At 65.6% G+C, this 14,397-nt stretch overlaps 1 protein-coding gene across 1 annotated transcript; it reads right to left on the bottom strand.

The window, feature by feature from the left end:
- Positions 1–5,408: 5,408 nt before the first annotated feature.
- Positions 5,409–8,595, bottom strand: KCNS2 (potassium voltage-gated channel modifier subfamily S member 2). Its single transcript, XM_056124921.1, has 2 exons — positions 8,027–8,595; positions 5,409–7,327 (listed from the first exon to the last, which is right to left on the bottom strand). The coding sequence occupies exon 2, from the start codon at positions 7,290–7,292 to the stop codon at positions 5,856–5,858; it is 1,437 nt and encodes a 478-aa protein (XP_055980896.1). The 5' UTR covers positions 7,293–7,327; positions 8,027–8,595; the 3' UTR covers positions 5,409–5,855.
- Between the last annotated feature and the right edge of the window lie 5,802 nt (positions 8,596–14,397).

Below are 14,397 nucleotides of genomic sequence, written 5' to 3'. Positions count from 1 at the left end.
CACACCACAGCAGCAGCAGGCAAACAAGCATGCCGGCAGCGGGGTCCCCAAACTGGTGAATCCTGGCTACTCACAGCCCCCCACCCGCTGCCCTTCAGCTGTCCCAGGCCTGCAGTCCCTAGGAAGAGTGGCGTCGAGGCCTCCTAGGGACCGGGGTGCTGGGCGCCCTGAAGCTGCTGCTTCTGACTCTCGCGATGCCCGGGCTCTCCGAGAGAGTGGGGTCATCCGGGAAATGCTGCCCAGCGGCCAGAGGCACAGTGACTCCCCAGAATCCCAGCTGCTCCCCCAGGGCTCGTCTGAGCAGCAGCACTGGGATTTCCCAGAGGGGGGCAGAGCCGGGGCCTTCAGCAGCTGCTCTCTGAGCGGGGGAGGCCGAGCACGGTGTTGTGCACACTTCCACACACACACACTCGGGCACGGATGCACACGGGCACACAGATACCCTCAGCCACACACACCCATACACTCCTACTCATGCACAGAGGCGCATGCACACAGATACAGTCATGGACACACACACACAGGCACCCCTGCACATACACACATTCACACACATGCATACACGTGTACGGCCATGCATGCACACATGCGCTCTCATGCACATCGTCACAAACACACGCGTGTGCGTTTATACTCGTGCGTGCAAACACCCTCGTGCACAGTCATAGACGTATGCAGATGGCACTTCCACTCGTGCACACACACTCACGCATGCAGTATATACATACACATGACACAGTCACATGCACACACAACACACTTCTGCCATGTGCTCGAATTGCCCATGCACGCACACATTCAAACACGCTCACACTTGCTCGCTCCGACACACAGGCACACACGCTCTGGAGAAAAGCAGGCTCAGCCCAGGACGGTGTCCGTGGGCACACGTGACCCACTCAGTGACCGGCACACAAGGGCTGGGACTCTCGCGGCTGGGCTTCCAGGGGAGTCCCGGCGCGTAGCCCTGCCGAGCTCGCCAGAAGCCTCTGAAGCCGATGGCTCAGGAGTGAGTCACGCAGGCCCCGCGCTTAGGAAGCGGCTGAGAGGGCTGGCGGCTGCTAACACCTCAGTGCTTTTCATAGTAGGTCTGAAAATAGCTCGGGAGGCTTGAAATGTCTGGAGATGTCGGCAACCAGAAAGAGTTTCGAGTGGAAAAAAACCTCCAAGAACCCCAGTTCCCTTCTCTTGGGTCCCCCGGTCTCGCCCCAGAGCCAGGCTGTGCTGCTCAGCTGTCTGGAGACCGTTGGAACGGCCGAGTCACCTCCTGGACATCACCGCCCTGGGGCCCATGCCTCGCCGCCACCCCCCCGCCCCGCGTGGGGGCAGCAGGAACCCACAGGGTCTGAGCCTGCACTGGGGTGCATGGGGCCCGCTGGGTCGCCTCAACCATGAGCAGGACCTGGGGTGCTCATTCTCCCCCGGTTAGGAGACGGTGAGGAACCGGGAGGAAGCGGGGTCCCTGAGACCCAGAGCACAGTGCTCCCCTGAACACCCGTGAGGAGGAGGCGGCAGGGCAGGTGTGAGGGTGAGGACTCTGCTGGCTAGGCCAAGACTTCGGGACTTCGGGGACGACCTGCATTCTGGTGGAGTCTCCAGCCAGCTGGCAGCTCTGAAGAACCCAACGTGGGCGTGATGCAGATGATGGGCTGGAAGAGCAGAGCCCCCCAGATGCCGCCTGGAGAACAGGGACTCTGGCCAGCCCCGCCCCCACAGACGAAGCAAGGGCACGTGCCTGGAGGAGAGCCGGGCGGGAAGAGCAGGGCCTGGAACCCCGAGTACTCACAGCACTCGCCCCCTGCCCCCTCCCCTCACTCCCTCTCAACCTTCCTGTCCCCCCTCTCTGAGACTCTGCGGCCACGCTTCCCTCGGCTGGGTGTCTCTCCGTGACAAGCCATCCACCCAGTCCCTGCTGGCCTCCCTGCAGCCCTCTGCGGCCCTCTCCTGGCCTGCTCGTGGCTGCGACCTCAGGCCTCATCTCGTGGGGGTCAGACATGTGCTGATTCAGGCTGGGGCGGAGGTCGGGGGGGGGGGTCGCCGCTCTGGCCCAGGCCTGCCCCAGTGTGGTCAGAGCAAAGGGCATGCAGCTGCAAGCTGGACTGTGGACGGCATGTCCACTCTGCTTCCGGGGAGCAGGACGAGATCCTGCTTCAGGGCGCTGGGCCCTGCCAGGGTGAGCCGGGATTGAGGGGTGCATCAGGATTGAGGGCTGTGCCGGGATTGAGGGGGCATGCCGGGATTGAGGGGTGCACTGAGATGAATGAGTGTGCTGGGATTGAGGGGTGCACCGGGAGGAGAGGTGCGCCCACTCTGCATGAGCTCATCTTGCCTGCCTGCTGCAGCTCTGTGGGCTGTATGGCTCAGCCCCGAAGCAACTGCAGGACTGGGAGCAGAGTCCTGTCCACCCAGCTGCTGCCCCGTCCGCCCAGCAGCCGCCCACAGCCCTACTCAGGATCTGAGAGGGTGGCCGACCCCCCACAGGGGTACCCACGGTCACAGCCAGCATGCTCGGCCCCCATCCCCCACCCCCCAGGTCACCGCCAGGGAGCGGGAAAGTGTCCCAGCCAGCGGGCACCTGGGATGGGGAGTTTGGCGCCCTGCAGGGGGCTGTCCCCGGGGCCCTGACATCAGACGCCTCTTCCTTCTGCAGAGCTGCCCCTGCGGGACACCGACTCCCAGCCGACACAGACCAGCCCACCCTCACCGCCCCCCATGCTGACCACTCGCTGCCTCCCCGAAGCACCTTCATGGGGCAGCAGGGTTTTCCCTCGCCTCATCCTGAAGCCCCTCTCAAGGAGGAGGAGGAGGAGGGTCTGGGCCCACAGGCACAGGGGTGCGGGCTGCTCCCCCATTCACGGAGAAGTGTGGTAATGAGCAGTAGAGCCGACACCACAAATACAGCGCTCTCAATTTTCAAAATTACAGCTCTGTAACAAGCCATGCTGCTCCAACATACACGGAACACCCGTGAAGCCTGCAGGCAGATAACACGCGGCCCGCGCAGATCACCGCACTCCCGACGTGCAGAACAAATCACTTTTCCTGGCAACGGGGAGGAATTCGCAGGTAGTGCAATTATTCGAGCACTAAGATAAGGAGCCGTAACAAAGCCCAATGTTGAATATCAATTACTGCCGTCCGTCGGGGTGGCGGATCAGGCCCGAGTTACCACGTGCCTCTTCTACGAGCAGAACCAAGACGAAGGTGGGGGTTGGCAGGAAACATGACATCATGCGGGAAAGCCGGGCGCCAGGTCAGTGAGAGTAGCCGGCCCCTGGACACGTTGACCCAGGGACGGACGTGGAAAGTGACCTCCGTCATCAACCAGTGGCGGTGAGGCTGGTGTCCAGCCAACAGCAGCAAGCAATGACCAGGAGCGTCAGAGGTCAGTCTGACAGTCTGGAGGCCAAAGGGTCACCTTGCACTCAGATTCTGGACTCCAGAAAGAGCAGAAAGTCACCAACCGCTGCCCACTTGGCCTCTGGGCTGAGCCACACAGCCACCTCGTGGGACGTGACCGGCGCTGTTAGGGTCCTACTGAGCACAGGGGAAGCTGGTGCCGCCGCTGCCGTGGTCCCTGGCGGAAGGCGGGAGGGGGCCTTGCTCCCCGGCTCCTTCAGTCTCCATCCTTCTGTGGGAATCGCCTCCAGCACACGCCACTCTGGACCGGAAACAGTGCCTGGAGAACCAGATGCTGTGGTGACATGTTCCTGCCCGGAAGTGACCACGGTGGGACAGGCTCCTGCCCAGAAGTGGCCACCCAAGTGGGGACACATGAGACAAGTGTGTGCAAGGACAGGAGAGTAAAAGACAGTCTCAGAAGCACTTTGGGATTCGCCCGCCACCCAGGAAAGGCACCAGGTAAACGCGAGTCTTCCCCCATCGGCGCAGGCCTCCAGCCCCAGGATTGGCCGACTCACTCCTGCTCCTTGCAGAGAAGTACTGGCGAGAGCCGCTGAGGCCTGCAGCCCTGCTCCCTCTGGGGGGAAGGGGGGACATTGGGGCAGCACCGTCCTTCAGCGCCCCCGTCCATGTGCCCGCCCTCTCCTGCACGGACCCACAGCTGTGGAAACCCTCCGTCTTCTGGCACTGGGCACACCAGCCAGATCCAGGACTCACTCCCCGTGCACATCCTGGAAAAATCCCCCGAGCCCCTGACCCCAGGCTCTCCCGCCTTCCCTGAGGCTGCGGGGAGCTGTGTGGGCTGCAAAGTGCTGGTCACCGGGGAAGGGCAGCTGCCTCCCTGCATGCATGGATGGATCTCAGCCGCCACCCCCAGGGCCGACGGTGGCATCATGACTGCCATCTTGCATGGAGCATCCGGCCAGACCCCTCAGTGAGCCCCACTGACTCGGACACAGCAGCGTGGACCTGCCCAGAGGGACTCAGCAGCTGGGCCCACCCCCACATGGTGCCCCTGAGTCCCCAAAATCTTCGCAGACTCTCTCAGTAGTCCTGGGAGCCGTAGGGGTGACACTGCACAGAGGGACCCAGGTGCCCAGCCCCACCTCGGCGCCAGTGAGCAGAGCAAGAGGAGGGAGCACGTCTGGGAGAAGAGCACTCCGCCTTCAGCCCAGGTTTCGATGTCGAAAGAGTTTTTAACTCACGCTGAGCTCCTCAGAGTGGGCAGCTGGTGATTGAGGCAAAGTGGCAACCGGAGGCTCGGTCACCCTCACGCCTTCCTCCTCACCCCTTCCCACACCCTCACCCCCAGGCCAAGGCAGGGGCTAGGGAAACCAGCCTCTCCACTCCCCCTGCAGGCATGTCTGTGTTGGAGTACACACTTCCACACCCCCGACTCACTGGGGCACCCCCACTCCAGGCAGCCAGAGTACCACGCCCTCGCAGCAGAATGATCCAGCGGACTGTGCTGGGAAGCTTGGACCTCCCAGAGCAGGGCCCTGCCCTCACCAGGGACCCAGGCTCACCCTGCCCCAGGAAGACAGTGCACAACAGCAAACCCCTTTCCAGAGAGAGAGAGAGAAAGAGAGAGAGAGAGAGACAACATGACCTTGTTTCCAAACATCTCAGAAAAAGAAATATTTCAAGAACATGCAAATATCAAAGACAGCCACATTTGTGACAGGGCCCAGACCAAGAACCTCAGCCAGAAATAAATGTCCTGCGGAACATTTCAGCGACACAGACACACCCTTCAGGCGGCCTCTGACTTCCGGCCCTGCCGCCACTGCATTTGTCATCAGGAGGGAAAAATGACAAAAGAGCCAGTGTTCGCCACCTGTTGAGGCGAGTCACCATCCCTACAGAGTGACGTTCACAGGAGGAACATCAGCCCAAGCCACGGCTCACTCGTCCGGACGCTCCCAGACGGAGCCGCCCTGCTCACTGCACCGCCCGGCCTCTGCTGAGATATCACAGAGAAAGGAAGCAGAGATGGCGGGAGGGAGATGGCGAGTCCACACGGCGACGGCAAGTGAACACCTCAGATTCTCGCAGACTCAGCGGGGCATGCCAGCCCCCGGACAGACTAGTAGGGGAGACTATTTTGTACAGAACTCACGAGACAACCTGGAAACTGGGAGCACGAACATCTCACAGACAGGACTGGACCACGAGCACGAGAGCCAAGGGCACAGCGGACGGCGGGGTCAGCATTCCGGGCGCTCCCCGCCCCGTGGCCAAGGGGAGCAGTGGACGCACGAGGGCGTCGTGGCACCGCGGGCTCAGGCACACCCACTCCCTCAAAGGGATCCGCAGTGCTGAAACGCACCCTGGGGTGCCGGTCCCACGCGGCAGCTCCCCACTTCGGGGCCGGGCCTAACTCTGGAGGCCACCAGCCCGCCGGGTGCTGAGGCCGCCCCACAACTCGATGACAAGCCGGCGCGCCCTGGCGCCTAGTGGAGGGAATCGTCCAGACTCAGCTCGCTCGGCGAGCTCCTGCTCATGTTTGTCAGGCTTGCCATGAGTGACTTCACCTTATGGGCGTAGTAGTCCCTCAGGTTGACGGACGGGACCTCCTTCATGCCGTCCCCAAAGTCACAGCTGCGCATGGCGCTCTCCAGCTGCTTCTGGCGCCGGTAGAAGTGGGAGAACTTGTTGAAGATGAGGGTGATGGGCAGCACCACCACCAGGATGCCCGCCAGGATGCAGGCGGAGGCGGTCAGCTTCCCCGCCGTGCTCCCGGGGACCACGTCCCCGTAGCCCACGGTGGTCATGCTGACGGTGGCCCACCACCAGCAGGCCGGGATGGTGGCCAGGCCCTCGTTCTCCTCCTTCTCGATGGTGTAGGCCACCACGGAGAAGATGGAGATGCCCACGGACAGGTAGAGCAGGAGCAGCCCCACCTCCTTGTAGCTGTACTTGAGCGTGGCGCCCAGCGAGCGGAGGCCCGTGGAGTGCCGGGCCAGCTTCAGGATGCGAAAGATGCGCATCAGACGCAGCACCTGCGCCACGCGGCCCAGGTTGGCCAGGGCCGGCGTGCTCTCCACCACCAGGTTCACCACCAGCGTGATGTAGAAGGGCACGATGGACATGAGGTCGATGAGGTTCAGGGCGTTGCGGAAGAACTGGAGGAAGTCGGGCGCCACGGCGAACCGGGCCACCAGCTCGAAGGTGAACCAGGCGATGCCAAAGTGCTCCACGATCTCGAAGCGGGGGTCCTCGCCGGGCTGGCCCTGGCTGTCCTGGATCTGGAAGTCGGGCAGGCTGTTGAGACACATGGTGATGATGGAGCCCAGGACCACCAGGATGGACAGGACGCTGAAGACGCGGCTGAGCACCGAGTAGCCCGGGTTGTCCAGCGCCAGCCAGAGCTGCCGGCGGAAGTTGCCCAGCGGCTGCCCGTCGAACTTGGAGGCGTCGTGGTAGAAGGCCAGGATCTCGTCCAGCGAGGACGTGGTGCTCTCCTGGTCGCTCTGCTCGTCCCACTTCTCCTGCTCGGGCTCCACCTTGCGCCCGTGGTAGCTGTAGCTGCAGCAGGAGTCGATGAAGAACTCGTTGATGCCCCAGTACTCGATCTCCTGGCTGAAGGAGAACACGCACAGCTCGGCCATGACGTGCAGCTTGCCCGTGTGGTAGAAGTGCAGCACGTAGGGGAAGAGCTCGGGGTTGCGGTCGAAGTAGAACTCGCGCTGGGCCTCGTCGTAGTCGTCGCACAGCTCCAGGACGGCCTCGCGCGAGCGGCACAGCAGCAGGCGGCCCAGGCGCGTCTCGGGGAAGCGCAGCAGCGCGCGGGACGGCAGCCGCCGCTTGAAGCCGCCCACGTTCACGCGGATCTCGCCGTCCTCGACGACGCTGGCCCCGGACACGTCCCACAGGCTCTGGCCGGTCATGCTGGGGCCGCCCGCGCCGCGCCGGGGCGCTACACCTGGAGGCGGGAGGGACCGCGTTGAGGAGGAGCGCGGGGTGCAAGGGCGCACGGGTGCAGGGGGCCCCGCCCGTCCCCCAGGAGCGCCCCTCCGCCGCCTCCTCCCCGCCCCGTCCCCAGGCGTTCCAGACCTCTGGGCGCTGCAGGACGCCGGCCCGGGGTGCGGCGGGTGGGGGCGGGGGTGCTCTCTCCCAAGGAAAGGATGGGGTGGCACGGACGGTGCCCTCCGAGAGCGCAGCTGCACCCACGCGGCCCCCACCCCCGCTGCTTGCGGAGCTGGCTCCGGGGGTGGCGGGTGGGTGGGGAGGTGTCCCTGGCTCGGAGCCGGGGGTGGGGGGCCGCGAGCCGACCCTGCGGGTGGGCGGGCCGAGAAGACGCCCCCGCCCGCTCGCCGCAGACAGGCGGACCCGGCTGCGGACGCGGATGGGCAGGGCTGGGCCAGCCGGGCGCGGGGCGCGGGGCGCGGGGCGCGGGGCTGGGGAGGGGGCGGGGAAATCCGTCCTGGGGAGCCCGAGGGAAAGGGGGGCGGGCCGGCCCCCTCCCGGCCCCGGCCCCCGCGTCGGCCCGCAGCCCCTCACCCGCGCGCGCGCCCCGCGCCTCCCCGCCCGCCTGGCGCGGTGCCCCGGAGCCGCGTGCGTGGCTCCCTGCCTGGCCGGCGGCGCTGCCCGGCCGGGGCGGCTGCGTCCCGGGAGCGCTTACCTGGTGGCACGGGGGCCCGCGGCCGAGGCCGGCGGCAAACTTCCCCAACCTGCCGGCTGGCATCGCCGCTGCGGGTGCGGGTGCCAGTGTGCGCGCCCGTGTGTGTGCGCGTGTGTGTGTGCGCGCGTGTGTGTGCGTGTGTGTGTGTGCGCGTGCCGCCGGGCGGGCGGACCCCAGGCGGCTCCGCGGCAGTTGCGGGAGGCTCACAGGTGGCCGCGGGGCCCCCACGCTCGCAGACTGCCCCTCGCCACCCCGCCGGGGCGCCCCGCCGCGGGCCCCGCGCCCGGCGCGCCGGTGCTGAACGGACAGATCCCCGCGGCCGCCGCCCCGGAGCCCATCCCGAGGCTCCCGGCGCTCCCCGGCGGCGTCACGGTGACCCCTGGGCGGCGGCGGCTCGTCTCCAGCCCCCGCCCCAGCCCGATGACAGGATGACAGCCGCCGCGGCCACCCCCTCGGCTCCGAGCGGGCAGGGGACCGCCGGCCGCGACCTTGCGCCTCCGCGGGAGCCGGGCCGGGGAAGGGGGCAGCTGGAGCAACCCCCGGGTTCCCCCGCGCAGGGACCTGGTAAAAAACTTTCCCGAAGCCCGGAAAGGCGGGCTGGGGGTGGGGGGGTGGCGGAAGGGGCTGGCAGGGGTGGGGCAGGGGGGCGCGGCGCGAGGGAGGAAGGTCCCGCCGGCCTTAGCTTGCCGGGCAGCAGACCTGGGTGGGCGCCGGGAGCCGGGCGCGGGTGCTCTGCGTGGGCGTGGCCGGTCACAGGCCAGGCTTGGAGTCGGGGTGAGGGGCAGTGTCCTTGCGGGATGTGCATGAAAGCGGGACCCCCGGGAGGAGGTGCGGGATCCGGGGGGTTCTGAGCTGGAGCTGGGGGCAAGTGTTCAGGGCGCGCCGGTGGGGCTGCGGACGGGCCATGTGCGGGCGCTCGGCCTGTGTGCCTGTCCCCTAGGGTCTCCCGGGTGGACCTTCCTCAGGCTCTGCCTGCGGCGCCCATTCCTGGGGCGCCCTTGGTCTCAGCCCCCGCGTCTCCCTGTTTGCAGACCCCCAGAAGGCCTGGTGCGCCCTTGGCATTGGCTGGAGCCAGGGCGCCTCTCCAGGGTTGCAGCCCCCAGGACGGGCTGTGGAGAGCCAAGATACTCCGTGTTCTGACTCCCTGTGGGGGCGCCCAGAGCTGGACCTGGTCTGGCTGAGAGGGGCGTCCCCAGCCAGCAACCTGCCCTGAGTGTGGGGGTCACTAGCCAGACATGGGTAAGTGCTGGGGTTCCCTGGGGGAGGCACCACCCCACCCCCACCCCAAGCTTCTTCCGGCCAGGGGTCGTGTGCCCGGAGCGGCTGGCCCTGCCCTGTGTGTCTCTGCTATGGGGTCTGCACCCCCCGGGGGTCTGTGCTTTGTTACCTCCTCCCGTCCCCCGGCACCCCCTCTCCATCCGGCCTTTCCTCTGAACCTGGAGTCTGCCTACACTGGCGGGCTGTGGGCTGGTGTCTCCTGTGTATCTCGGCTGGTGGGAGTGCAGCTAGGGGGGGTGTGGGGCCCTGTGTGCGGTGTTGGGGTGGGGCAGAGGTGTCAGATTGGGTGCACAGGGTGGAACTGTGTTATGGTGTGCTTATACAGCGTGTGGCATATGTGTCTGGGGTGTGAGGAGGCGTGGCGTATGGGTATGTGGGGGGATGTGGTGTGTGTGTAGGGTGGTTGTATTGTACTGTGTGTGGTACAAGTGGCACTGTGGGTTCAAGAGGGGTGTGTGCGGCGGGTTTGAGGGATTCGTGGAGGTGTGCGTGGTGTTTTGTATGTGTATTGTGGTTGTGCGTGTGTGTGTGTGGTGTGAGAGTGTGGGGGCAGATGTGGTGTGGGGGCTGTGATGGGTGTATGGTACATGGGGGTGTGTGGGATGTGAGGGCGGTATAGTGTGTGGAGGGTGAGGATATGCGTATGGTGAGGGGGGTGAGGGTGTGTGTGTGTGGTGTATGGGGTGTGAGGGGAGTGTGTGGTGTGGAGTGCATGGGGTGTGTGTTGGGTGTGAGGGTGTGTGGGTGGGTGTGGAGCAGTCGCTGTGAGGGTGTGTGTGAGGGGTGTGGAGGTGGGCTTGAGGGGGGAGTGGAGTGTGGGGTGTGAGGGCGTGTGAGGGGGTGGAGGTGTGAGGAGGGGTGTGGACTGCGTGAGGTGGGTGTGAGGGTGTGTGGGTGGGTGTGGATGTGTGGGGTATGAGGGGTATAGAGTTTTGTAGGGTGAGAAGGGGTGTGGAGTGTGTGGAGTGTGAGGGGGTGGGGGTGGGGTTGAGGAGGAGTGGGGGTGTATGGGGTGGGGCGTGAGGGGTGCATGGTGTGTCTACGGGGTGTGGGGTGTAGTGGGTGTGTATGTGGGGGGTGTACATGTGTGTACAGCTGGGACCCTGCCACTGCCTCTTTCTCCAGCCTCCCCCACTTTCGGGGTGCCCGGTGGGTCTCCTGGATGTGCACGTCCCTGCGGGGCCTTGGGGGACGTGCCTCTCTCTAGTCCTCCCGGTTCTTTCAGGGGCTGCCTGGCCACTCCAGCCCGCAGCCCGCTCCTCACTCCGCCTCTCCTCTGTGCATGCCCTGCCCCAGATGCTTGGTCCGAGGGTGGTGGCTTCCCTCTGGCCCTGCCTGGCCCCTGCCTGTGCCTGCCCGTCCTCCCTCCTGGGTGTCCTAGAGAGCCCACCTGCCCTAGGCGCCTCCTCCTCCTCCGCCTCCTCCTCCTCCTCCTCCTCCTTGTCCTCCTTTTCTTCCTCCTCCTCCTCCTCCTCTTCCTCCTCCTCCTCTTCCTCATCTTCCTCCTCCTCCACTTCCTCCTCCTCGTCCTCCTCTTCCTCCTCCTTGTCCTCCTTTTCTTCCTCCTCCTCCTCCTCCTCCTCTTCCTACTCCTCCTCTTCCTCATCTTCCTCCTTCTCCTCTTCCTCCTCCTCCTCTTCCTCCTCCTCCTCTTCCTCCTCCTCCTCTTCCTCTCCTTCCTCCTCCTCCTCTGTTTCTGCCACAGCCACACCCCACTGCAGACCCCCCCAACTTGCCTCAGCTTGGACACAGGTCTGGTTCACGGCTTGTGGCACAGCCTGCCCTGAGCCAGCCTGGCCTGTATGGGAGGCCGGAGATGGGACGGCCAGTCATGGCATCTCTGCCGCCCACGGCTCCCGGCTGAGCCCGCAGGTCTCTGCTGGCAGGGAGGCTGACCTCCGCCCTGCAGGGGGCGCTGCACACCCCACCACGCAGTGACCCTCCTGCCCCCCAGCAGCACCCACCCCCATCTGTCGTTGCCCAGCAGTGTCTGGACAGGCCAGCTGGAGTGTGTTTCCCTCCTGAGAAATGGCCGGCACTGCAGGGAGAGTGGAGCCGCCTCCACACCACTCCCTGCCCCTCAGGCTCCTTCCCCCTCCCCCTCAGGTGCTCCAGCCCCCTCAGGCTCCTCCCCCTACCCCTCAGGTGCTCCAGCTCCCTCAGGCTCCTCCCTCTCTCCCTTAGGTGCTCCAGCCCCCTCAGGCTCCTCCCTCTCTCCCTCAGGTGCTCCAGCTCCCTCAGGCTCCTCCCTCCCCCTCAGGTGCTCCAGCCCCCTCAGACTTCTCCCCCCTCAGGTGCTCCAGCCCCCTCAGACTTCTCCCCCCTTAGGTGCTCCAGCTCCCTCAAGCTCCTCCCCCTCCTTCTCAGGTGCTCCAGGCCCCTCAGACTCCTCCCCTTCCCCCTCAGGTGCTCCAGCCCCCTCAGGCTCCTCCCTCTCCCCTTGGGTGCTCCAGCCCCATCCCCTGCACTCCATGCCCCTGGCCCTTTGCACCTTCTCTTCTCCCTGCCTTCATGACAGCTTCCTCGCCAGGCTCCTGGCACTCAGGTCTGGATTCAGATGTCACCTTCTCAGAGGGGAGCAAATGGACAACCCACACTGGTTCCCTAATTCCCTGGGTGCCCACTGTCCCGCAGCTCTGCAGTGCTCAGATACACGCAGGGCTGACGCAAGGGTGAGCGTTTCCCATGCTCTCCTCCATTGCTCTGTGCCAGTCAGGCCTCGCCCGGCCCCTTCCTGCTCGGGGCCTCAGGGAGGCAGTGCAGGGAGGGGGGGGGCATGGCATGAGCGCCTGAGCCCCCAGGACCCAGGGCCGTCTCCAGCGTTGTGGACTGGCCACGCAGCCATCACGCCCGGTCCATGTCCTGGGCACCTTTGCAGGCAGCGGGGGCCTTACCCCAACGGGGCCTCTGCTGGCCTGAAGTGCAGGGAGGCCCCCTTTGACGAGCATGTGGAGGGAGAGTTCCTGCAGCCTGGCGGTCAGCACCAAGGACAGTGATTGCCCCCAGCGGCTAAACTCACCACAGGTGGTGACGGCTGGAGGTGACCTTCCGGTGGGTCGGACTCCCCAGAAAGGCTCAAAATCTTTGTCCTCCGCTCCTGTGGCCCCCCCCCCCGATGTTGCCCCTCTGAAATATTTGTCCGGGAGACAGTGAGGGGTTGGCACAGCCTCCTTCTCTGCCCTGTCTTGGAGGGGCGTCGGCGCCAGAGACAAGCTCTGGGTCTGGGGCCGGGTGGGGGGTGGGAACGGACAAGGGAGTGAGCAGACTGTCCGGGTGGTGGGGGGAGTTCTGAGAGCAGGGAGGGCCCCTGAGAGCTGCTGGGTGGGAGGAAGACCCGGAGGAGAAGAAGGGGAGCTGGGGGAGGGGTCTGAGCTGGGAGAGAGGCAAGAGGCCGGGGTGGGGGGCTGGCGCTCGCCCTGTGCCATGCACGGGCAGCCCGCCTCTCTCCCGCGGTCTCTGCATAGTTCCGGCGTGCCGTCCCCAGGTACCCCCGGGGATCAGCAAGGGACAGAGGTTCTTGTTCCTGAGGGGCCCCAGTCTTGGCCAATTTGATAAGATGGGGGGTGATACCCCACGGCTGGCGGACACTTCCGACACCTCCTCCTGGCAACTCCTCCCCGGGCAGGACCCCAAAGCCTCGGAGTATAGGCGGGAATAAAGATAAACTCAATTAGGTCCAGGCTGTGGGTCCCTACGGGGCAACACTGAGGGGACACGTCGTCCTGGGCTCCTCCCTACCAGGAAGGCAGCGCCCACTCTGTCCAGGTAGGGTGGCCCACCGGGCTGGCCCGTGAGTCCTGTCTGCCCAGCCCCATCCAGAGGTGCTCACCCTCCATGCTGTCCCCCCACAGCCCGCCCCAGGCCCTCACCGCAGTGAAGGTGACACCCACCCACCCAAGACCCGTCTCTCGCCCCTCCATCGATCCATCCCGCCACCCACTTCCCCATCCCACAGCCCGGATGCCTCCGTGGGCTCCTGTTTCCATGGCGACGCAGGGCCTGAGCTGGCGCCGGGTTTGCTGAGAGCCTCTCCGCGCTCGGCTGTTCCCACGGCAGCCTCACCGCCAGGCTCCCACCCGGGTGTGCTGCCGGGGGGCCTCCAGGCGCAGCTCTCCCCCTCTGCGGCCCCGGACCCCGGGGTCTGCCCCCAGGTGGAAGCTGATGGCACCCCAACTCCAGGCTCAGGCCCCTCCTGGGGCCGAGGTGATGGCAGGATTCCGCGAGCTTGAATGAGTCCCCACAGAGCGGGGGTGAGCTGCGGGGGGCACGCACGGGAGCAGCAGCTGCAGAAAGGCCGCCGGGGATGCTCAAGGTTGGACCGCAGCGGGTGGTCTGAGCCTCCTTCCTGAATCCCTCTGATGCTGAGGACCCTGAGGGCATCCCTCCCTCCCTCCCTCCCTCCCTGGGCTCAGCTCTGCCATCTGCGAGGGCCCCAGTTGGCAGCGGCCTTCGCTGGTTCAGAAGCCCGGGCGGGGGCCGGGGGTGGGCATCCCTGTCACAGGAGCAGCGCCTGGCCCAAGCTCCCTCCGACCCCCCAGCAGGTGGACGCGAGGACTTCGGGCATTCCCTCGCAGCGCAGGTGCTTTATCAGGGACCCTTGGGGTGGGGGTGGAGGGTGTCCCCCGCGTGAAGCCCGACGCCCCACGTGCTTAGGAGACAGCGCTCGCGTCCCTCCCGCCAAACACCCGTTTCTCGGCTTACGTGCGACTCGACTAAACATAGGCCTCGAGGAATGCAAACAATGACTTGGTTTTCTTAATTTAGGGCACTTTTAATTAAATCTTGCTAAAATGACGGCGGCTCCGGATATTTCTGTCATGCCGGGGAAAGCTGTGTGATGGGGCAGGAGGGGAGTGGGGGAGAGGATTCTAGAAATGCCTCCGTCCCCGCCCCCATCTCCTAGGCCCCTTGCCATGTGCCCTCTCCCCCCAGTGAGGTTCAGAGACAAGGGGTGAGCCTCTGGGTTCGCGCTGGCCTCCTGGGGGGTGGGGGTCTCATCGGAAAGGGACGCAGCCTCCACCCATCCTTCGACTGCAGCCCCCTTCAGCTCCCCGGGGCTGGGAATAACTTAGTGGAAAATTTGACCCTCAGTG

Source organism: Sorex fumeus, unplaced genomic scaffold, assembly GCF_029834395.1.
Source record: "Sorex fumeus unplaced genomic scaffold, SorFum_2.1 ptg000053l, whole genome shotgun sequence".
In the NCBI taxonomy this organism is placed as follows: Eukaryota; Metazoa; Chordata; class Mammalia; order Eulipotyphla; family Soricidae; genus Sorex; species Sorex fumeus.
Note: the sequence above shows the minus strand (reverse complement) of the source record. Positions and strands in the feature narration are given on the sequence as shown.

Coding starts and splice junctions, on each gene's coding strand:
- KCNS2 (XM_056124921.1), bottom strand. CDS start 7,292: ATGACCGGCCAGAGCCTGTGGGACGTGTCCGGGGCCAGCGTCGTCGAG.